The sequence below is a fragment of the Herpailurus yagouaroundi genome, unplaced genomic scaffold, assembly GCF_014898765.1.
Source record: "Herpailurus yagouaroundi ecotype Mexico unplaced genomic scaffold, PumYag 140, whole genome shotgun sequence".
NCBI lineage: Eukaryota > Metazoa > Chordata > Mammalia > Carnivora > Felidae > Herpailurus > Herpailurus yagouaroundi.
This window is the reverse complement of record NW_024412395.1, coordinates 16,110,257-16,133,938: the sequence shown is the minus strand read 5'-3', so window position 1 is coordinate 16,133,938 and position 23,682 is coordinate 16,110,257. Positions and strand designations below refer to the sequence as shown.

The 23,682-nt window shown below is 43.6% G+C and overlaps 2 protein-coding genes and 1 long non-coding RNA gene across 11 annotated transcripts in view; 2 read left to right on the top strand and 1 right to left on the bottom strand.

Moving 5' to 3' along the window:
• NCKAP5 (NCK associated protein 5) overlaps positions 1-9,827 on the top strand; it is a 983,894-nt gene extending 974,067 nt beyond the window's left edge. For 7 of the 8 annotated variants that reach the window (XM_040474891.1, XM_040474892.1, XM_040474890.1 and 4 more), the window contains one exon: positions 8,281-9,827. In XM_040474891.1, coding sequence (XP_040330825.1) covers positions 8,281-8,562 — 282 coding nt within the window. In that variant the 3' untranslated portion in view covers positions 8,563-9,827. The remainder of the gene's footprint in view (positions 1-8,280) is intronic. The other variant, XM_040474895.1, reaches the window with a different exon arrangement.
• Positions 9,828-10,665: 838 nt separating this feature from the next.
• LYPD1 (LY6/PLAUR domain containing 1) overlaps positions 10,666-23,682 on the top strand; it is a 37,440-nt gene continuing 24,423 nt past the window's right edge. Inside the window, exons 1-2 of one of the 2 annotated variants that reach the window (XM_040474899.1) lie at positions 10,666-10,879; positions 13,003-13,140. In XM_040474899.1, coding sequence (XP_040330833.1) covers positions 10,681-10,879; positions 13,003-13,140 — 337 coding nt within the window. In that variant the 5' untranslated portion in view covers positions 10,666-10,680. Of the gene's footprint in view, positions 10,880-11,292; positions 11,670-13,002; positions 13,141-23,682 lie in introns of those variants that run through there. The other variant, XM_040474900.1, reaches the window with a different exon arrangement.
• On the bottom strand, positions 17,433-23,374 carry LOC121030468 (uncharacterized). The gene is made up of 4 exons (XR_005790222.1): positions 23,075-23,374; positions 21,690-21,795; positions 20,628-20,748; positions 17,433-18,198 (listed from the first exon to the last, which is right to left on the bottom strand). It is a non-coding gene; the product is annotated as an uncharacterized LOC121030468 (long non-coding RNA).

Sequence of the window (23,682 nt, the reverse complement as noted above, 5' to 3'; positions counted from 1 at the left end):
CCATTATGATGGTATTGGAGATCTTTGGACGGAGAACTTCCATGGGGGGAAAAATTAGTATAACGTTTTTACACTCATCATCCTCCAAATAAGAGTATTTTTGTTCTTATTAGAGCAGCCTCAGATCTATCAGTCCAAAGTGAAAACATAGCTATCTGGTGCTGGAATACACAGATGGCCCCTTCATGTTGTATCTTCCTCTGATGAAGTTCATGAGCTCTTTATGCTGCACAGACAGCATACAACTCTCATTCCTGAATAAAATTTGTAGTTAATATTATTGTGCTAGAAGAAGAAAAAGGAATCTAAGAACAGAGGTTAGCATGTTCCATTTACTTAAGCTAATTACACAAGCCACTATCAATGAGCTGGCTCCTTATCCCGATTCTAGGTCACTTTAAAACACTGCAGGTTTTTACTTTTGGAGACATTGAACTATATTGATCCCATCAAATGCATTACTTAAGGTGATCAGCCTACATTTTAAATTACATTTGTGGATTCATCCACAACCTGGAAAACAAAAATCAAAAAGTATGACTTTAAGTGGGCATGTGATGGCACTAATGTTAGAGTTCATAGAACTCACAAACATGTCCTTTGCATGTTCATATAACAGTTTAACTCAAACTTATAATGACAGGCCTTTCCTCTTCCAAATGCCTTAATCTGCCATGAGCTACATTTGTGATTTTCTTTATGTTCCTTTTGTCTCTTCCCACTGACACACCTGGCCCCATATCTTCCCCCATTTTCCATATATGGGAGCATTTCTGATCTCTCTGATAAAATGACTTCTCTTTCCTACTGTCCTTTGGATCTAGTTTTAAATGTCCTCAGGGCCATTGTTTATCTCTGAGCTGAGTGCTTTTTCTTTCTGTAAGGTATATTATTTTCTAGCCACCCTGTTTCTTCCCTTACTGACCTTCTCTCTGCTTGCCTTTTTTTTTTTTTTTTTTTTTTTTTCCAAAAAGTACGCTCGATTTTTTCCCTCTGGGTTCAGGGGCTCCAGCAGAGGTCACTAAAAGCCATTGATCCTGGTAAAGGACAGCAATATAGTTAATAATATAGTCATAAAAACACATCTCAGCTGAAAATTACTCTTTCACCTAATAATACCAGTTTGCCCTGGAGATACTGAAGAATCTTCAGGACCCCAGTAAGGAAACAGAGAGTGCCCCAAGCGCTGAATCGCATCTCCCGACCAGTTGTTGGATGGAGAGAGTGGTTCTCTATTACCGATCCGTCACATTAATTTTTCAGAAGGGCAAGTGAAGAGTAATGTGTCCAGTTGAGGTAATAAAAGGAACTGAGCACAGGGAGAAAGTAATTATCCAGGTTGGAATTCGACCAGGTTAACAGGGTTAACACCACAACTCTCGAGAAAAGTCTGGAGGGTCTCTCGTGTTCACCAAAGGTCATTTTATCTATTTTTATGTCTTACTCAGAAAGTAGCTCCGCCAGGAATACAGTAAGAGGTGGCATTAAAGAAGAGATTAGTGCCTCTGAGAAAAGAGAAATGACTTCGGCTGCATCTTTTCCTGTGAGACTGGCCTTCCCCCAGCAAATACCGCTTAACGTAGACTTTGCAATGTGCGCACAACTTCAACCAAGAATCCCTGGCTTAAAATACCTCTTCTCCATTCCCACAACAAGACCATAACACAAAACTCTGCCATGGATCCATCCTCCCAGTGCCCAAGATTCACTCATCATGAGAGGGATGAGGGAAATCAGACCTTCAACATGCACCCTATGTCCAGGATTAGCCAAACTGTCCCCTCTATTAGATTTATCTGCATCCACCTGGCAACTCTTATGTCTTTCACATCTACTAACTCACCTCTCTCTTATTTCTTTGCCTATGAAGAGGTTTTTCTGCCCAACCTCACCTACTGCCCTCTATGAGGTTTTTTTGCATCTTTGTAAAAATAATTTTAATGACAACTAAGTGGCAGAGCATTCATAAACTTGATTCCCCCCCCCCCCCCCCCCAGTGTTACTTCCTGCATCTTCTTGGCTTTGGGACATTTATAACGAGTTAAAATCTGCATCACCATACATAATGAAAAGGGTTGGGTGGTGGTAGGGAGCATGGTGGGGAAACTTCTTACCAATTTCAAGTGCTTCTTTCCACGAGGGGGTAACTTCCTAGGAGCTCGACATCTCTGGGCTCCCCTCATTCACTTGTCTAGGGAAGAAGGAGGGCTGGCTTATGTAATTAGCAAGTCTAGGAGAACAGGGAATGTTAAACCCACCTCCCCCTCTTCTCACCCTCTCTCTGGAGTCAGGCTGGCTGTGCTGTAAGCTTTATGGGATGACACTTGCCCCCAGTCCAGGGCTCCTAGTTACCAAGCCTATTTCTAGAATGAGTATGAGGAAACTCACTTCTTTGCAGTTAGAAACCTCATTCTCCAATGTAAGCTTCCCCATTAATGAAGCTGATATTTTATTCTCCCACCAGCCTTTTCATCTTATTCTTCAGTTTGTTCAGAACATAGGTGAGGAAGAGAGCTATTTATTGTGCCAATAATAGATGCATGGAAGACACCCAATTAAGAATATTTTAGAGTCACAGAGCTTTACAGAGCAGGAAGATTCTAAAAACTTTAATGTAAAGACTAAGGCATAGAGGGGTTACACAGCTAATTAACACAATTCCAGGGAACTAAACACTGGTTTCCAAATACCTGCTCTAGGGCATAATGTTTAAGATCCCAAGTTCTGTAGTCAGGCTACTTCTGCTTGAATTCTAATTCCCTAACTTATTAGCCAGGAGTATGTGGCGAATATTTACACCTCTCTACCCTGTGTTTTAACATTAATGCAAGTAATGGGGAGGAGAAGGATTAAATGAGATAATTCGTTCAATGCACTCAACCCAGGACATGACACATAGTAAAAACACTTTATAAACATAGCTATTTTCCTACCACATGTCTTCTTGAACTGATTGGCAGCAAATCTCTACAGCAATAGAGAAATAAGACTATGTTATGTTGATGTTTACATTAATTTGTGCTAAAAATGCCAGTCCTCTTTGTAAGTATTAATGTCCAGCAGAGGAGTGATGCTGCCTTTGAATTTCACAAGATGTGAATCTCTTTCTGACAGCTTGTAGTAGACATACTCACCAAGTTTTAAGATATAATCAATGGATGCAAACTTCTTTGAAATAATTAAAAAGTAGCCTCCATCATAAAACACTAATCCATTACACTATGTCATGAATTTACTACTTGTTTCTCCCCTATGGGCAGGAGTTTCTGGCTGTACATGTATAGCATGCACCTCTTTGAAGATGATGTCATTAAGCGTATATTTTTTTTTTTCTGGTTTACCATTTAAGTTTTTCTCTATCACTTTATATAATCTTTCCCATCTTTTCCTTATGGTGAGGGTCCATATAGCCTTCAATTTTATCCTTCCTAAATTTCAGGATATTGGTCTAGGCAGAATCTCTAGTCTACGATCATTGTTGACTCTGGAAAAAAATGGTATGCATTTCTGTGTTGAAAATTGGGGACCGAGTTTCCAGGTCCAATTTCCCCTGAATTTGAATTTGTATGAACCACAAATTCCATAAATACCCCATGGAGAGAACAGCCAACACTAGCCTCTTCACCTTCCAGAGTGATGTAAGACTGAAGTGAAATTTTGAATGGGAAAGCTGTCTAGAAACAAAAGCTATTTATTATTAATAACCCAGGTACTGAGCTGATACTTAAAACTGAACTGGGTTGGGGCTCTTAGATCCCCTTATGATCTGCGTTTCTGCCTTTACAGTGATTATGTCCATTACAGAACCCAAAAGGGCAAGGATAGAGACTATTCCAATGACCTATGGGCCTAAAGTAGACACAGAACGGTGTACAGATGCAACAGGGGCCTATTAAATGGCAACTCCTTGGAATGCCATCCCTCTTACTTACCGTATATCTCCGTCATATTCACAAATCAAAATCATTTCCACAGCCCCTCTTCCGTGGAACTTTCTCTGAGAGTCAAGACCACACAGTTATTCACACAAAGTCCATCACATAGCAGATGGGTTTCATTGATCTATTAACTGTTTGACTACAAGGAATTAAATTAGTTAAGTTACAATTCCCAGGGGATTTCCGCAAACTCTATCTATCCACTTGCTTGAATTATCACCAGTAACGCCACGGTTACAGGAAAGGCAGAAAAGTATTTTAAGAATATGCAAAGCTATGTATTTTAATCATGAAAATATATTTTCCCCTGCCTTGTTTAGCCATACCTGGTTCCCAAGTGCAGTGAAAAGCCCCACCAGAAAGTGAACTGTACAACTGTTGCCACCTATAGGTGACAAATGTAGTACATTAGTTTGATCACAATCCAGATGAATATACGAAAGAAATGAAGATGTCTTATGGAACCAACACAATCCTTGTCAAACACTGACCTTCACAGGGCTTCTTATCATTAATATTGTTCTTCTGTAATCCTTATTTCAGATGTTCCTCTTAAAGATAATAGTGGCTGGTATTTGTAAAGCTGTCTCCAGGATAGAGGTTAACAGCTTGGCCTCTGCAGGCAAACTGCCTAGGTCCAAATCCACACTCCACAGGTACTGCTGCCTGACCTTAAACAAGTTACCTAACTTCTTCAAGCCCCGATTGACCCCAAATGAAGATACTAGTGACACCTTCCGCCACAGAACTGGTGTGAGGATGAAAACAGATAAGCTGTGCAATGTGCTTAGCAGAGTGTCTGCACAGAACAGACTCTCAGTTAAATGCTGTTATTACCATGATTAGTTTGCAAAGCACCTTCACATACAGTCACTGCCAACCAATGTGCAGTTTTGTTGCCACTCGATAGATACATCATTAGCACATTACTGTTTGACCTCTAGCCCTCCTTGTATTTTAAATGTAAATGTTATAGGACTTCAAAATTTTAAAAATACCTGAGATCTGACAAGACAGTGTTGAGGACAGCCTGGTATGCTTCTAATTGGAGACAGGGAAGGAAGCTACTTTAGTGCTTTTATTCTTAGCTGGCAGGACCACTGGCAAAACCCAAGCAAACAGTTGAGACTGTTAGAGAGGGTTGAACCAGAGAAGGTTGAACCCATCAAGTCTCCACTGAGAATCTTTTGATGACAGAGCGCTGGACAAGGCCTTTAGGGAGAAAGCCGGTGGGGGAAGGAGGAGGAGGGGGTCAGACAGGACATAAAATGTATAAAACGTGATCTCTACCTCAGAAGTCCAAACAGAGAGAAGACTGAGATTGGACATATACAGTGTGGGGGGGCGGAGGGGTTGCTATTTTGTTTTTTTTCTTAATATAAGCAAACTAATTAAAAATGAGAGGATCTTAAACACAAGCAAATAGTCTTCTACATTGATAGCCTCCTCTTTAAAATCTAAAGATCTGGGCCCACGTTTCTGCATGGTGACAGTAAGCTAGATGTTAAGTAGCTGTTTCTGTCTCCAGAGCAGGCACGTGCTCTGAGCTGACCGCAGTCCTCACCACTCCGTGTCGCTACCCAACACTGAGGCTAAGTGCCAGGTGGCTGTATTGGTCACTCTTGCACTGATACTGTTCTGATAGTCAAGAACGATCTCATTAAAAACTGTGAAAATAAAAGGAAGACTGAGAAAGCCATGTGATTTTTCTTAAAATGGGCCATTCCTTCATTTTCATCACCTCCATAGGCCTTTGTTTCAACCAGCTGAAGAAACAAACTGACAAGCAGGAAGCATTTGAAAAACATGACGTACTATTTATATCTGACACAGTGGGTGTTTTAGTGGTAAATAATTCCGTCTTCATCTCTACCTTAATACACTGAGTCATACTTAGCATCTATCTTCCTTCCAAGACTTCAAGTTCTTCCAGACTAGGTGATTGTCAAAGTTTAGCAAGTATCAGAATCACCTGGGGAGCTTGTTCAAAACATCTGCTGGGCCTCAGCATCTCTGATGCAGTAAGTCTGGGTGGGGCTCAGGAATTTGCATTTCTAACAAGCTTTCCCATAATGCCCATGCTGATGGCCTGTAGAGCAGTTTCGGAAACACTGTCTAGAAAAAGAATCCTGCCTTACTGTTATTTATTGACCACCTACTACTATGTATCAGGTCTTAAGGTGTTTTACTTCGACTACTCCCAACAATCCTGAAATCAAAGTGTGTCCTACGATTTTACACCTGCAGAAGGGAGCTGGAGGGCACTCACCCAGCCAATAAAAGGGGAAAGGTGTGATTCAGGCTCAGGTGTGTCTGCCTCCAGGGCCTCGCCTGCTCCCCTTGCCACCTAGCTGTATATACTCAACACCAACACCTTCCACCTGTGTCATGCCCCCTTCTCTATTAAGTGTTTATTAAGTGACTTTGAGATCCATATGGACCAGAAATAGGCAAGGAAACTGCTCGTGGTTCTTGAATAAAGAGAAAGGGAGAAGGTGTTCAGGTGAGGAGAAAATTGCAGTGAAGGTCCTTCACTTACCTACATTTGGTACATCAAAGCATTTTCCTGTTCTCCGTGCATTGTTAGGATGGTACTATATAATTCTTTATTAGAAATGTCTAAAAATTGGCATGGCAATGAAAAGGGGCTTTTGCATGGTGTTATTCCTAATTATGGAGCCACTTTTCTGTAATCACCTAGAAATCTGTTCCTTAGCTTGCTTTTGATTTCAAGGCAGCCATTTGGGGTTGAAAATGAGCTCCGAGAGTAATGCTCCTGTACATTAACAGTATAATGAAATAAGTACTACTTCAAGGGTGATTTTCAAATATTCCTATAGAATTATGCCATTTCCATAATGGAAAGAGAAACTGTGTCTCGGCCTGCTCTTAGGACACCAAAGGCATCCACTTACATATCTTTTTCTTTCCTCTATTAAATATTTAGCAAAGGAGAATCATAGGCTTGGATTATGTGTGCTGTTCCCTGGATCAGAACACAATTTCCTCATTGCGCCTGTGTGCATGCATTGTAACAATGTGTGTGGGGGTTGTGGTAGGTTGGGGAACAGAACTGCACTATCAGAGTCTGGGACAGTAGCAATTGAGATGGTTTGGCAAGTTACTTAAGTGGAATATATGGGTGGCAAAATGAACAATATATGGATGGCAAACAAACAAACAAAAACACAGGACATCTTGTCTTTTATTACATAAGAGCATGGTTTAATAGGAACAAGAGCATGGAAGGCAGCCAGCCTGCAATTCAAATCCTGTTCTCTTGCCACTTGCTGGGTGACCTTGGGCGAGTAGCTCTGTTGCTCTGAGCTTTGTTTTCTTCCTCTTTAAAATGAAGATGTGTAAGTTGCAAGTCTCCTATGAAAATGCTTCTAGATAAAATATATTCATTGAGTTTTACATGGTGGATGCTTAATAAATGGTAACTATCATGACCATGTCTAAGCCCCTATTCCTACCTTTTCCTGGTGTTTGGATAGAATTGTTGCCCAAAGAGGAAATGTCTTAGTGGCTTTAACACGTCTACATGTGTTGCTTTTGTATCTGTGCCTCTCTCTTCTCTCATCTCAGACCTTAGGAACCACTTGAGCAATAGAATACATTCATGTTTATAGAGTTCACCTAGGATAATTATTGAATATGGCTGCAGTGTTTTATAAAGTCCTAGAGACTGCCAGTAGCATCCTACAAATATCCCCATTTAGAGTGGTATTACTGGAACCTCCTGGAGGGAGAGGTTACTAATGGGCAGAAGTGTTACTATGTTTTTTCCCGCCTTTGGGCTTTCTAGAATCTACACCCACAGACCTGGAGATCTCTTTCAAATATCTTTGGGCTCATAAAGGGAGAAAACAGAAACATGATAATGCTTCCCATGGCAATTTAAGGGATTGTATGCCTTGCCCACCCCACCCCCCCATATAACCCCAACTTCTGGCTGAAACTCAATCCCTTATCCATATTTAAAAACAAGACAACTACTAATACTTAGTAAGAAAAGAGAGGAATCTGAAACTTTGGTGAAGAAATATAAGGCACTTTACCTGAACAAATTTCAAATGGATCCGTTTAAAATGAAATTAAGTGGCACTTCACTGGTTTGCAAATCGGGACCTATTTATCTCAGTAAAATGATTAAAGTCTTGATTTATCCCTAAAATAGCCTTTATTATTACCTTTAGTTATACCAGAAGGTTGTTAAAGACTTGTAGGTTCTCTCTATCCCTTTAAACTGCACGTTATACAGACAATAATTGAATATTGGATAGAATAACTTGATTTTCCAAAGAAATATGTTTCTAATATTTTCCTCTTTTTATTGCAGAAATTGAAACAAGTTGAAGAAACAAAAGAAGATCCTGAGAATAGATTATCTAAAATTTCCCTGGAGTCATTCAATAAATATAACAGCAAAACTATGATTTTGTTAGAAAGAGAGAAGAACTCTCTAAACACGGTTGAAAGACAAAAGGAAGAAAAAGAAAAAACTGAAGAGGCATCTTTGAGTAGCTCAGATAGGCCTGGGGTAGACAATTTGGAATCCCTGAGTGATTCTTTATATGATAGCTTCTCTTCCTGTGCAAGTCAGGGTTCAAATGATGTATAAAGGACCGTTTTTGTTGTTGTTGTTGTTGTTGTTGTTGTTGTTGTTTTTTCTTAGCTGAAAATGGAGCACTTAAGAAACAGTTGTGTGGAGGGGAACAGAGATGGCAACAATAAACCATGGCAACAACGGAGCCTCCATTGTCAGATTCATAACAAGTAACCCACTGGAGCTTCCTTTTCTGACAGGGCAATAGACTCCATTTGTTGTGTTTCACCAAGATTAGATGTAAACACACCCACAATGCAGAAGTCTTAATTTTGCACTTTTTTTGAATACTTGTACAGAAGTTGTAAATTTTTGGAAAAGAAATTATATTTGTAGCAAAAAAAAAAAAAAGACAGCAATAAATTGAATCAGTGCCATGCTCTTGAAATGATGTACTAAGTGTTAGAAGTTGATAATATATTTTTCAAAATTTCCAGCTAAAGTGTTTTGTTGACTTCACTGTCCTAGTCCTCAAATTGTTTGTGGGTACACTCTGTAAAGCTAAAACAGGGCCTGCCAAAAACCAGAGGGCTCACTGTCCTCTCCAACTCACAATCTCAATGTGATATAAACTTTAATTCTAATGCAATTTCAAAATTGTTACCAGGGAGATTCAGGTTCTAGGAGTGAGTGTAATTCTGCTTCCACTGAAAAATGTAACAGGTACTCAAGTGTGACACTGATGGGAAAGGATGTGGATCAGAAGTGACCTAATTCTATGTTCAACCACAGGTTTTCCCTCCAAACATTTTCTTACAACCTCTTCTGCTTAGTGCTTCTCTATGATTCTCAACAGTATTTGATTTTTTATCTTCCTGCTCTTTTTATTAAAATCTGGGGAAACTAGAAATGAAAGCAAATTCCTATCTGTCATGTTCACTTTTTTAAAAATAAAATGAATTGCTGGTGCTACAAAAAATTCTTACTTTTTAAGATCTTTTTTTTTCCCTACAAAGTCTGTGTATATGTGAGGATAAATTCTATTTTAAAGGTTATTTGTATTTTTTCTAGATGTGAACTATTTATAATTGCTTTTGTACAGGAGTTTGTAAAGTAGGCCTAATAGAAATATTTTTAGGATCTATATGGTTACTTCAGCACACGTTTGTATGTTTAAAAAGTGTTGTATAATCAGTGTTATTTGGTTAATTTGTGCAATTTGTTATATTGAATTTTGTTGTCCTAAATGAAAATTATGTAAAGTATCATTGTCTTTCAGACTTTGAAAAAATTCTTTTGTTTCATTTCTGAATAAAAGTTCTATCACAGTTGGCACCCTCTGAAATCTGCAAAGAACTTGTTCAAGGATCCTTTGGCCCAGTTGTTTGCTCTCACACGTGCTCCAGACAATCAATTTCCGGAAGAAATAAATAAACTGGCCCCCTTTGCTCCCGAGATAGTAATTCAGCCAATTGTAAGATCAGAGTCTGCAGACAAGGGTGTAATGGTCAGAGCGTTCAGTCTCCCCGAGGGGTTAACCAACTAGAAATGAAAAGAAGAGGGGGGCAAAGGGAGAGACGGAGCCTGAGGCAGATATGGAACGATCTCTGCAGAGGAATTACAAGAAAGTCATTTAAGCCCATTTCCAGACCTGCTCCGCTGGCAGGATGGGAAAATAAATAATCAGCGTCCTGGCCTGAGAGAGCTTCCTCGCGGGGAAGGGAAGGGCAGGCGGTGAAGAGGAGCTAAGCTTCTGAAGCGATTTCCACAGAAATGGGTTCTCCCCAGGGATTCAGGGTGCAGGGTGGCAACGTGCGGGGTTGGGGGCGGGGGCGCCGAGGCTCCCACAGCACCTGCTGCAAGGCTCCGCTCCAAGGAAGACGAACTCAGCCCCGTGGCGTCCCAGGAGTATTCAAGGTGGGTCGCTTGACTGAGAGAGGGGGAATGGGACGGGGTCTTAAAACAGAGGCGCAGGGCAGCCTGCGACTGACTCCTGGGCTGGGAAAGAGTGATGCAGGAGAGGACCTGGGAGGACGTACTAATAACCCGTGACTTTGAGAAAAGCTGGATGAAGATGCCCGGCCTTTGGGAGGAAAAGAGAGCAAAGATATTCCCTTCTGCACCCGATTTGCTTTCTGGTGGGAACTCGCGACAGTCGTCCCCGGGAGGCCAACCTGTCCTAGGCTAGGCTTGATGTCACTGCACCCTCCTCCAGCTGTGCGAGCTGGCAGACGGAAGGAGGGCCGCCCGGGGCGAACGGCGCCCGTCCAGGCAGGGTCCTCACCACACCCCGCCCGCTCTGCGGCCGCTGAAGCCAAGCCTGGTCTTGAACCAGGGGCCTCTAGGAGGAAGAAAAGGCGCAGCTGCGCCGGCCCCCTCAGGGAGCCTGCAGGTGTGCAACTTGGTCTTACTCAGGGGAGCACGCGCCCCTCTAGCCAGCCGCCCCCGGCACTGGGCTCCCAATGCGGGCCTCCCAGCAACCCCAGCTGGGTGGACCAGCCCCGGGGGGCGCGGAGGGCTAGTGGGGCACGCGGTCCTACGACCCCACCTCGCAGGTCCCGCAGTCAGCGCCCGGCCAGTCCCCTCGGCACCTGCTGCGCCCTCCTCACGCTTCTTCAATCTCCAAGCCTCCCAACCTTGGAAAACTACACTCTGCCTCTCCTTCTGGCGTCCCTGTCCTGGGGACGTGCGGAGGCGGGAGAGGAGGGCGATAGGAAGGGGGTGGGGACCTGAAAAGACGGTCCCAGCCTTCCTCGCCCGCCACCCCCACCCCAACTCGGCAGCCGTCACGTGGTGCCTGGAGTGGGAGGTGGGGAGAAGAGAAGAGTTTTTTGGGTGCTCCGGCTCGCCAGTAGTTCCTCCAGTCTCAGCCGCCAACTCCGGAGGCGCCGCGCTCTGCCCGGGAGCGCCCGCGGGAGGAGCAGCGACCCGCAGCCGGGAGTCCCGGCACGGGCGATGCTGGCGCCGCCGGCGGCACCTGCGGCTCCTCGTGGCGGCGGCGGTGGCCTCGGCGGCAGGAGCGCGGGCCCCAGCAGCCTCGGCAGCCACAGCCGTTGCGGCCCGGGCCGCCTCCGCCGCGGTCGCCGCCTCTGCTGCGCCTGCCCTCTCCCGGTTCCGCGGCTCCGGGAGGATGTGGGTCCTCGGCATCGCGGCAACTTTTTGCGGATTGTTCTTGCTTCAAGGTAGGGAGACGAAGAAACCACCCGCCCCGCTAGGCGAGCACACCCCATCTACCCGTCTGCCCCTTCGCCCCTCTGGCACCCACCTCCGGGCCCGTGCTGCGCAGGGGTTGCCCAGCGGGAGTTTGTCGGCGGTGACGGGTGTTGGTGCCCGGAGTCGCGACGTGGGAAAGTCTCCAGGAGGAGAGGCGGGAGCGATGGGTTTGTGGGACCCGAGCTGCAGATGCCCGGGCTGCGGGAGAAGAAGCTGAGCTGGGGAGGACGGAGGGTCCGAGATGTGCTGGGGCCTTGCCGACGGAGAGGGGGTGATAAAAAGCCCCTGACCCCACCAAGTTAACAGGCGTCTCCAGCAACCCGTGGGAGTGGCGCCGCCGACAGGTGACGGGAGCGCTGGGCAGCCTGTGGCCCGGGCGCGCCGGGGCTGGGTTGCAGCGCCCGGAGCGCCGCCGTTGTGGAGCTGGGAAGAAGCCCGGGGGTCCGGGAGCAGGGGGTGTTAGGTCTAGACAGGAGCTCATTGATCCAGGCAGAGCAGCCAGGCTGGAACGCTGCGAGATGTGAAAACGTTTCGGTCCTCTGAATTATGCAAACGGCTCTCGAGCGAGCGCTGCAGAGCGGGGACCCCCACCGGACCCTAGCCAAACGGTTGCCCTGAAAGCCAAGAAGAAAAGGTTGTGGTGTCGCGGCTCGGGCGCGCGCGCGCTCACACACACACACGCCCCTTGCACACGCTGCGCCTCCCCGCCCAGCGCTGCTGCGGGGACTGTCCCGAAGAAAGGCCGGGGACTCGGGGCACAGCAGCACTTGGCGTCTGGCACTTCCTCCTGGGTTCCTGGGTGGTCGCGTAGGGAGCCTCGGAGCCACAGCACAGGAACGCTGACGACAAAAACTAAAACTAAAAAGGCGTCTGCAAATGCAACCGCGAATGGTGCCAAAACAGTAATTAAGCAATTTGTAACCAATTAACAATTAGGCAAATCCTTAGCTGTACACTGGAGCTGAAGCATGTCTCTGGAGCTACTTCGCTCTCGAGTTGTGTACCCGGCCTCTCAACTTCCGTGGCGGAAGGGCCAGGTGTGGTGTCGGACGGGCTCTCTTGTTTCTGGAGCATTGGTCTGGGGGTCGCCGGCAGAATTCATTTGTCCTGCAGGACCCTCGGTGTCCGCGCCGCCGGCTGCGGGCTTCAGCCGCATACGCCTTTCTTGGAGACCCAGGGGTGCCGAGCCCAAGGACCCCCAGAGGTCGGGATCTGTGGCTGGCTGGGGCAGAGGAGGGCCGCGGTTTCTGGGGTGGTCTCTGTGAGGGCTGGATCTAAATCCGACTGCTTCTGTCCCCACAGGCTTTGCGCTGCAAATCCAGTGTTACCAATGTGAAGAATTCCAGCTGAACAACGACTGCTCCTCCCCTGAGTTTATAGTGAATTGCACGGTGAATGTTCAAGACATGTGTCAGAAAGAAGTGATGGAGCAAAGTGCGGGTAAGAACCAAGCAGCGCTCACCTGCCTCCAGCCTGGGGTAGGGGTAGGAGTGGGAGGTGGGGGGCCGGGGGGGCATTAAATTACAAGAAAGGGGACTGACTTTGATTTAATGCACACACACACACACACACTGGTTACCACAGATTTACTTTTACAATGCTGGCAAAAGGAAGAGTTCCAAGTTAATCTCATTAGAGTTAATTACCAGGGCTTCTCCCCAAGGGACTCTGGAGGGGAAGTGCATTTAAATTAGTGGCTCTCCTCTTTTTATTTACTCCCCTCATCTCTCTCTGCTAAAAGCTGATCAGGAGGCTGGAAAATATATGGATAACCAGCTCGGCTTGGGCAACTAGACAGTAGCCTGTGAGCAGTGTCAGCCTGAAATATGAAGCTAGTTGAAGTTCCCAGAGGTCAGAGCTTGAAAAATGTGTTTTGTCATAGAGCCACGCCATATTTCTTAGCAGAACACTACAGGACCTTTATTTAATTTTAGAGCTACTGCATCAAATCCCAGGCACCAATTGCCAAGTTGTTCAAAGGAATGTAGTTTCCAGCCCCACAAGCTTAGCTGCTAGCTGGCTGATGAAGGGTGCTGGGCTTTATGTGGAGAAGGAGGGCATCCTGTGAGAGCAAACCTCACTTACTTCAGCTGACCAGAGTTTTCTCCCTGATGTGGAACTCCCAGCCACTCCCAATAGCCTTACCAGAAATCAAAGTCCCCTACAAGTGCACCTGGAACTTTGGGGAAAGGAATGGAACTCTACTTTGAATTCCAAGGTCAAACCCATAATGCTAGACCTTGCCATTTTCAGGATATTAACAAGAGGGGAAATCGCATCATGTGGTGAATGATATGGAGTGAACCGAAGTTCTGTTCCTCTTTTGTTGGCTGAACTGCATAGCCCCCCAGAGCTTTTGGTTGAAGGGATTAAATCTGTCAAGTGATTTTCTTAACCTACTAGCAAATGAATGCAAAGGCTACAGTTTTAAAGGCAGCACCTTGGAAAAGTAGTTTCTTCTCAGAGAAGGGCCTGGAAATACCTTGCTACTAACCGCACAGATATTTGATGAGCAGATATCTAGCTCATCAATGTGTGGCGAGAGGGTATGTGTGCGCAGTTATAAAAGCTGTTCTTTTTAGGTCATTAGGTGTGGATTCTTTCCACGGAAAGCGCTCTCTTGGGGAATCTGATACATAATTGCTCTCAAGAATAATTTGTCCCAAGAAAAGCAGCATGCATTGTTCTGTCATTTGTCATGGGATTCGGGCTGTTACAAAAGCAAAATAAAATTTAGTGACAATTCTGTAGCTAAGATTGATAACTATGATTTTCGTAAGTTGTTTCTTTTCTCCTTGTGTTTCATTCTTGAGGATTTTACCTGTAAAATCTGCCCTTTTTCCAGAGGTACTGCTGCAATTTTAGTTGGAATCACTCTGAACGCTTTACCGTTTTTTTTTGTTTTTGGGTTTTGTTTTTTTGTTTTTTTTTGTTTTTGTTTTTGTTTTTTGCCAAATATTTGCAGCTTTCTTTCAAATGGTAATTTAGAGCCAGAAAAAAAAATAGGGATAAACTGTGGACACATTAGGAACTTCCTCTGGATCCTCTAGGCCAATGCTTACCTGGGTATCATGTTTTATGAGCTGGGATATGGTTGAGACAAGGAAAGAAAAAGATACAACCCAAACTATAGCCAGAAGAGATGTCCTTTTTCAGAAAGATGTTTCTTCCTCTCTAGAAGTATATGTAAGACAAATACCACACACTCCATTTTCATAGTGGTGTTCTTCATCTTGCTTTATTCTGTCCTCTGAACAACATTATAAAAAAAAGGCAGAGGGGGCATTATAATGCCTGTCTTACCTAGGGGAACCTTTAGCACAGAGAGTCTCCAGGGCTGAAATTGCTATTAGTTGGATCAAGTGGATACCTTCTCTCCAAACTAGGTTCCTCCAGCCATAGACCATAGGCCAAAGGGTACACAGAGAGTGAAATAATAAAGCAATACCAATTGAGAAGTCTAGAAAACAGACACAGTTTGGACTCCAAAGAAAAGCCTGTTATAAGGGGGAAGGACACACATTCTAAGCCTGAATTCAGTAAAGTTAGCCAAATGCATGCTCCTGTGTCAAAAGAGCAATGTTTGGGGATCTGCTCCTTCCGAGGTACTTGGATTTTTGTCTCCATGTACTTGTTAGACCAATGAATAGACATGACACTTAACCCTCCTGATGCTGACAGGGATGGAGAGCCAAGCTAAGACTTGGATTGTTAAGTGACCACATGGAATGCAAGCATCACAGTCCTGGGAACATGGGCTACATGGGAACATGGGAACACAGCAGCTACTTGCCTGGGTCTTACACAGAGTGTCTCATGAAATCCAGTAGTCCTCTTTTGCGGTCCTGGTTTCCCTAACCCCTCATGCACCAGTGATTAATTCTGCAGTTTCAGTCTTTCCACTCTGGAGAAAGAAGGTCATACCTGTTACGTAATAGTATTAGGTACTGAAGTTAGAATTATTATTTTCATTGGATCACTAACCTGTTCTGAAAATCTTAGTGCATGAAAACTGAAAAGGCCCATTGACTCAGAATTCAGGGTGCACGTCAGATTTTTCCTGGAAGTTTTGTTGAAATCCATATGTCTCCCGTCACTCTTGAAGCGGCCAGTTCAGTTAGTCTGTGATCTACCCAGCCGTGGGTCTTTGATAAGCTCCCCAAGTGACTGTGGGGTCCCCTAAGTCTGGAAAAACCTGTTTGTGTTGGAGAGGAGGGAAACGACAGCCAGAAAAGTTCCGCTTCTGGTCTATGTCCACCAGAAGACTTTCTCCAAGATGCACCTGTTTTCCTGAGCCAGCACCTTCTAGCAAAATATAACACCAGGTTTGCCTGAGAAGATAATGCAAGCAAAGTGCTAAATATTTAAATGGTTTTCATGTCCACCATATTCACCTTACGGGCTTGGTGAACTGGTTGACTGGACAGGCCGTGAAATTGATATTAAATGAATATGAGAACCAACCAGTAGGATTTTTAAAGTTTGAGCACTGTATGGATTGGCATTTTTTCACAGGTCGAGGAAAAGCACAGTTTTAACAGACGAAGAGATTTTAATGAACCAAGCCAGTTTGACATTAAGCAGTGATGAAAGGCATTCTCTTTCCAAAAAACACCAGCGATGCAATATGCCTAGGTCTTTAGTTAGTCCTTTCTGGATTAAGTCTGCAAACTCAGCTTTTATGAATTTGGAGGCAGGTACATTTAATTTTCAATTGGGAAGTACATTTAAAATTAACCTTTACCTATTCCCCAGAGTGGCATTCCTATTAGGTGCAGAGATTTTCCACTGCTTTTTGTCCCCTTGGTCATTTCTGGAGTTATAAGGCACCAGGCTGTGGGGAAGGAGAGCCTTCATTCATTGTCCTTACTAATTGATATTTAAATGTTTGCATAACGAATGACTTGTTCTAGCAAGCTCTGCTCTTAATGAGTTAGCTTCTACTTACCAGCACCCTTGATAATGACATTTCTTTTGCTCTTGCTTATCACTGCGTTCCTAAAAATATTTCAAATATTGATTCTCATTTCAAAATAGAAGCTCCCCCCATATGAATTTTTAAACCAGGATATAAAGAATGTGAATTTGCATTTGTTTGACAGTGCAATCTTGTAATTAGAGTTTTTCCTCTTGACTAGATACAGTGAAAGGGGCATAATTTAATTTTTATAGACTAGCCAATTTCTGCCCTAAGTAAAATATAGCTCTGTCAGTGAGCAAAATGTTACAGGTTCTCCTAAACCTTATTTAAAAGTTAAATGCAGTATATTGAGAGAAAGTTCATGGTCTGAATCAGTAACCTAATCGATCTCTTCACCCATCTTTTGCAACATGCATTAATCTATTTGTCTGTTTTGCAATACAAGAGTTACTGATTTATATGCCATGTTGCATCTACGTTATGGCTGTATAAGTAATGGCTGTTTTCCTTTTGGATTAGTTAGTCACTCATTAAGTTGGGCAGGGATGGTTGCATGCCTTGGATAGATTAATTTTATGCCTTATTTTCTTACGAGCTAAATAAGGGATAGCAAGTGAGGACCTGATGTCCCTAAAACAAGGAGTCACCCACTATAGTTTCCATTGTAGAAATGGAAAGCTAACTGTGGCCTGTTGTGTTCTTATATCTATGCACTCCTTATTTCACCACAATTAAAAAAAAAAATAGGCTCTAGTTTGTCCTTGGGGTAGACTTGTCAGGAAGAAGTCTGCTAATCAATATTATATCATAATTCCTTTGCACATGGATTCATTTATTTAAGGTGCACATATGCATGTTTGTGCACCCAGATGCACACACAATGGCATATCCATGAATGTGTGTATATTTTTACAGTTTTGCCTGTATTCATTTGCATACACCTATATAATTCTTATCAGAAAAATAAAAAGTCATCCTTCTCTGCAGACATTCAGATCATAAATTGCTTAATCTGTATTACACTGTATGCACGAAGACATTTTCTAACTTTTTTCCCAGAACGATTTTGTTAAGAGCATCAGTAGTATCTGTTAATCTTCCAGTGCCCTCTTGTCTGCCCCATATCATTTCTTCTCCTCCGTCGTCTTCACTGTCCTCTCCTGCATCCCACCTGTAGTGGTTACTTTGTCACCCTCAAATCCATTTTGAATCAATCACGTGTGCTATGGACTATCCTCTGAGAATGAAGTGAAAAACAGAAGTCAAAAACAAATTGCCCTATTTTAACTTTGCTAAGGAGAGTCCAACAGGTTGCAACACTTTAAGAAAGATTCAGATGCCAAGAAGGATCTCCTCAAACATTAACACAGCCATGCTGAAAAGGTTTCCATGTCCAACTTGATCAGGTTATGAATGACACAGGAAAAGATTCTGTGCAGTGCATGTCAATATCACTACCTCCTTTCTGGCAGGCCACTAAAAGAACCTTTTTCTTCGGGGCGAGACATTCTGCTGGTCACTTTGGTCACTTAGCTCTCAAGAAGCATCCATCTTTTTCAGGTGGCAGGTATAGCTGGCTGTTAAGGAAGTATTTGGAAAGTAAATATCAAGTGTCATTAGTCCCTTGGACTCTACAGTAAGTGAAGCATTTGTTTATGTTAACTTTCCAGCTGAACAAGCAGCCAATGCGGACCTCCCAACTCCAGAGCTAAAATGTTTGAAGATTGATCCAGCTCTCCCATAACACTAATTCCTCCCACTACAATTTCCTGAAAGCTTCCATCGTTGTTGGTTTTCCTAATGAATTTAAACAGAGAGGCTTCAAAGCTGGGTTTTTTTCCCAAGTGAAAAATGAAACGGAGTATGAAAACAAAACACACCGTTTCCTTTGAACTTGGAAAAGGAAATCTGCTTCCCTTGTATATTCCTGAAACAGAAAGATCTAAATCTACAGCCTGCTTCCTCTATCTCCCTCTTCCCCTTCTGCCCCTGCTTTCTTCTTCTTGCCTGTCTCCTGAGTCTTTTTCTCTCCTCTTCCTCCTCTGTCCCTCTCTCCCTCCCTTCCTTTCTTTTTTATTTCAAATTTCTAAAATGATTGAATGTCTTAGGTTCTAAGTCCCAAACATGGCATAGTATTATCACACTATTTACGGATTCAATACCCAGCCCCTGGGGTTTTTACTAGCTGGGTGGCAAGGCCACTTAGCTCCTTTGGAAGAGAAAACACCCATGTTCCAGGCTCCCCAAGAAGATGTAACTTAATGTCCCAGGGGCTGAGCTTCCTCCCCTGTAAAATATAGGAACAGGCCAGCTGTTTTCTTGTGAGATACAAGACACTGAGGATTGCTGTCATTATAACCATCTTTAGAAATTGATCCTGAAAGTAGAAACCTGACAGAGTTGCTTCATCTCCTACCTATCTCTACCTGTCTCTGAAGATGACTCAGAGGTCTTAGCCTAGGTTACTTGGCATATTATTTCTTCCTTTTGCAGACTGAGAGCGCCCTTGAATGTAACCTTTGATCCCTTACAATAAGATCCTTGTAATTAGCCTGAAGGTTCACAGTGAGAAAACATCCTAACTAATAGCCGGTGAATCTGAGATGCAGAGAGGTTGAGCAATATGCTCAGGGCCACACATCCAGTGGGACTAAAACTCAAGTCCTTTGCCTTCCTTAGGATTTTTGCAATCATCATAATGCTATTTTGGGGCATTCTTTAATAACAATTTTGGTGCTATAATTTAGGTTCCATAAAATTCACCCTTTTAAAGTGGTTTTTAGTATATTCACAGAATTGTAAATATAATCTAATTCCAGATAGATATTTCATTCCAGAACATTTTCATCACCCCCAAAAAGAATCCCTGTACCCATTAGCAGTCACTAATCTGGGAACCGCTAATCTACTTTCTGTCTCTATGGATTTGCCTCTACTGGACATTTCATATAAATGGAATGATGCAGTATGTGGCCTTTTGTGCCTGGTTTCTTTTGCTTATGGTAATACTTTTTAAATTCATCCATTTCGCCTCTCAGTTTGAGATCTCTTTCCTTCTGCTTATACAAAGAACTGAAGAGAAAGCTCAGGTTGGGAAAATGCCTAAATTATGGAGGGGATAAGATGGGGTGGTTTGTGAACTTGAAACTCCATGGGATGATTAGCCAATTTACTGAGCTGGACTAAAAACCTGTGCCAAGAACAAATCATTCCAGTGAACTGTAGGGCAAAGGAGTTCATGTTCATCAAGCACCTATGTGCCAAGTGCTGGGCTTTCCACCCATTGTCTATCAAAGAGTCAATCTGCTTCTCCATGAGGGGATCTTGAATTGGCTTGTGTTAACACAAGAATTCTGAGATACTTGGATGCACTATTCCTAATGCCTGAAGCTCTTATCAGGATCCCAGCTGCCCATCCCTGATTAGCATCACTGATAGGCCAGGGTTTTCAGGAATCACGCACTTTGTAGGCTAGAAGAGATCTTAAATTTATAATTTTACAGATGAAAAGAAAGGAGTTTTTTTTTTTTTTTTTTTTTTTTCCTGAGGCCTTAAACATCTTGAGCAGTCCATTTCTCTTTCTTCCCTTGAGAAGGCTTGAGGGTAGAGCGGGTTGAGACGTATTCTGGGAAGGCATTTTTATTAAGGCAATGGGATTCTGGCATGATTAGGTCATCCACAATGAATACTCAGGGAACTTGTGCAAGTCTGGCTTTTTTCTCCCAAACCAAATCATTGATTATAGCTTTTATGTAGGCAGTACCATTTACTCCATTTTCCCCCTCTGTTATTCCCTCCTTAAAAACTAGGCTGGATTCTTCCTTGCCTTACTTTTTCATTGTGGTAGAAGTGATTGTATTTTGGGGAGAGGAGACTTTCTGGTAGTGGATAATACGTTTCCTTCCCTGGGCATTCTACAAAAGGTCTTGTCTATAACTTAGGAGTTTCACCCAAATCTGTGATGAATCAGCCTACAAATAAAAAGAATTATGATATATGTCATTACTTCTTTCTGTCCACGGTGAACTTCGGGTTGTGGCTACATTGTGATTCAGGAGCTGTTTTCATGGGCCAGAGCTTCGGGGCATGTTCTCTTATTAATACGTTGCTTCCAATCTTCTGATTGCCTGCAACAGTACAAAGCAAAGCAGGAGATGAACTGAATTAAGTGCTTTTTTAGATAAGGTGAAACCATAGAGAGCTGCTAATAAATTGCTTTTTTAAAGGAATGCATTTAAATAGAAAAAAAGCAGTGATGGTTCAGGATGTCGATTTCGAGCTTTATGACTTCGCAAACCACGAAGAGGGATCCAGATGCACAAGTGATGAAGTGTTGTATTATTTTAAGGAAGTTGTGATACTTGGTCCAGTGCATTTCATTTCTCACTGGACATGGACAATAGCTTTTTATGTTTTTCTATTTCTTGGACTTGTTGGCGGGAGCAGAGGAATGACTGGAGACAGTGCCAGAGGCGGGTGGCGCCAGGCGTGCGGCACTCGGCCGCTGTACCCGTGCATGCTGTGCTCGGCATGAATACGAATGTGCATAGCAGTTTACAATGCCCTCCGCTGAGGCTTCTTCAAAGAGCGTCTGCGGAAGCAGGTATATTAAGTGACGCTGGGCCGTGTGTTTTATGCACTGTTTTATTGCTTATGCAAAATCTACCAAACCACTTGGGTCTCCTGTAACTTCAGAGAATCTGTTCGGAAATAACAAGAGGCTGGGCAGGTTGGCTAGTTTTCCACCCAGTGAAGACATCCAAACTAGGAGTGCAAAGATATCTGGGCTTCAAAGCCAATCCCGATTCTTAGGAGAATTTCCCTGCCTTCAGAGGGAGAGGCAGCTGGTGGGAGGAGCTGCCCCTACTGAGGGAAGAGCTAGCTAACTTTGTTTGAAAGGTCAAACAACTTTCTACTCAGCCTGGCACTGGCTGTTGGGAGGGAAAGAAGAATAAAGCAAGGCGGAAGCAGGCATTTTACCTAAGAGTGGGTTAAGATCTAGAGAGACTAAACCAACCCCTGTTAAAACTGGCTCTATGTGGAAAAGCCAGCCAGGGCCCCTGCTTACCTGAGCCCTTGGACAAGCATCTTAGACTTGACCTTCCTGGTGTAGGTGGAGACAGGATGTTCTGACAATTTTATCTTTGTTCCGCATTCTCCAGCCAGCAGTGTGCCTGGCAGCAGAGCCTTTCAGTGTGTTTAGAGTACTTTTCCTAATCCAATTGAACCTCAGTTTCATGCACTAGAGCCCATTCATGGTTTTCATTTCTGGATACAGGGCTCCTGAAAGGATGCTGTGCTCATCCTCTGTCTCCCTCGCATACTCCCCACCGCCCCCCTCCTTCTGTCTCTCTTACACCCACACACCTAGACTCTCTCACTCATATGAAGACACACAATATATACCTGCTGAATGAGTGTACTTGAAGAAATCAAGTTTCAAGCAAAAACAGATAGATTGATTGGTATTTACAAAATAATAGACCAGAAATGAGGGAGTTTAAATCTCTAGGATAAGAAGAAAAATACAACAAAGTTAAGCTTAATTTGCCTTTCAGTTAAACCAGAAAAAGCCAACTGATGCCTGTTAGTCACGGTTATCATTTAAGGAACAACTCCGAAGTATAATAAACCCAGTTTTTCTAGTTTGTCAGCTCACTTTTGAGGCCAATCTGGCTGTGCTCTGCATAGGAGTGTTTTCTGGAAAGAAACACATATACCTCCCTCCTAAACATCCAGCTAGTTTGGTAATCAAGCCAGGTAGGGACAGGACACCACTTAGCCAATCTGGTCAGCTGGCGGTTTACGTTATTAGGAACTCTGTTGCACAGTGGAGATCCACCTTGGTCGTGAACTTCCTAAGGGAGAAAGTAACCCACCCCACACATAGTCATATACTAGTTCTCCCCTGGCAGACCTCTGCCCCCGCCCATAGATCCCTCCCATACACCAATGCAAATTTGAAATACAAATGGGTATGCTCCTCAAGAGAGAAACCATCCACACTTTGAGCTGGGGGACATACTTCTAAACCCGTGAGTGTGGACAGACTAAACCATAGAGGGAAACACGGGATGTGAAAAAAAGACCATGTTTTTGCTCTCCTACTGTCTGCCTTATACTTACACTGTGTTTCACTGAACTCTAAGAGCCAACTAATTGTTTGTGTTCTTGCTCTGTTTATTAACTATCATTAATATCATTGTCCTGAGCCCTGGGTGCCATTCTCAAGGAAGCGGCTGCAATAGCTCCCAGGCATCAGAAAGCACAGTGTTGTATGTAAGGGATGGATCATGGGGATCTACCTCCAAAACTAAGAGCACACTGTATGTTAGCCAAGTTGACAGTAAATTATATTTAAATAAATAAAGCACTGTGCTTTCCCCTCTTTAGTCTATGGGGCACAGTTTCAAAAGAATAAACCAGCCATTGCTGCAGGCAGATTTCTCTTACCTGCATCCCAGACGTCACTTTCTGGATTGCTGAAGAATGCTTTTGGTGGCAAGTAACAGGGACTTAAGCCATAAAGACATTTATTGTTTACCTAACCAGTAGTCTGGATGTAGGTGGTCCTGGAGTTGTTCCCATAGCTCAGTGATGCCATCAAAGACACGGTTCTCTTCATTTGCCCTCTCACTTCCTAAGCGTCTTGGCTTTTTGCTGTCAGACTTGTTACCTCTTGGTCACAAGGTGACTTCTCTGTTTAAGTTAAAGAGAAAGAATAGCATCGGGAGCTTTTATCTTCAGCTTTACTCTCCCCAAGTTCCCCAAGAGAATTCTGCTTACTTTTTATTGGTCAGAACATGGTCTCATAGTCATTATTGCTATAAGGAAGATGGTAGAGGGTGGCTATTGGGTGGCCAGCTATAGTGTCTGCCAAATCACCTTTTGAGAAATCCATGCACAAAATCAGAAAAATCGGGCACAATGCCTCCAGGATCCCCTAGAGAAAGAACAGGGATAATTCCCTTTCCTGAACATCACCTTCTCTTTTGCCTAAAGTGAACACTGAAATGCATTGTCATCCTAAATGATTATCACATTTTGGAAAGGGAAAGAAA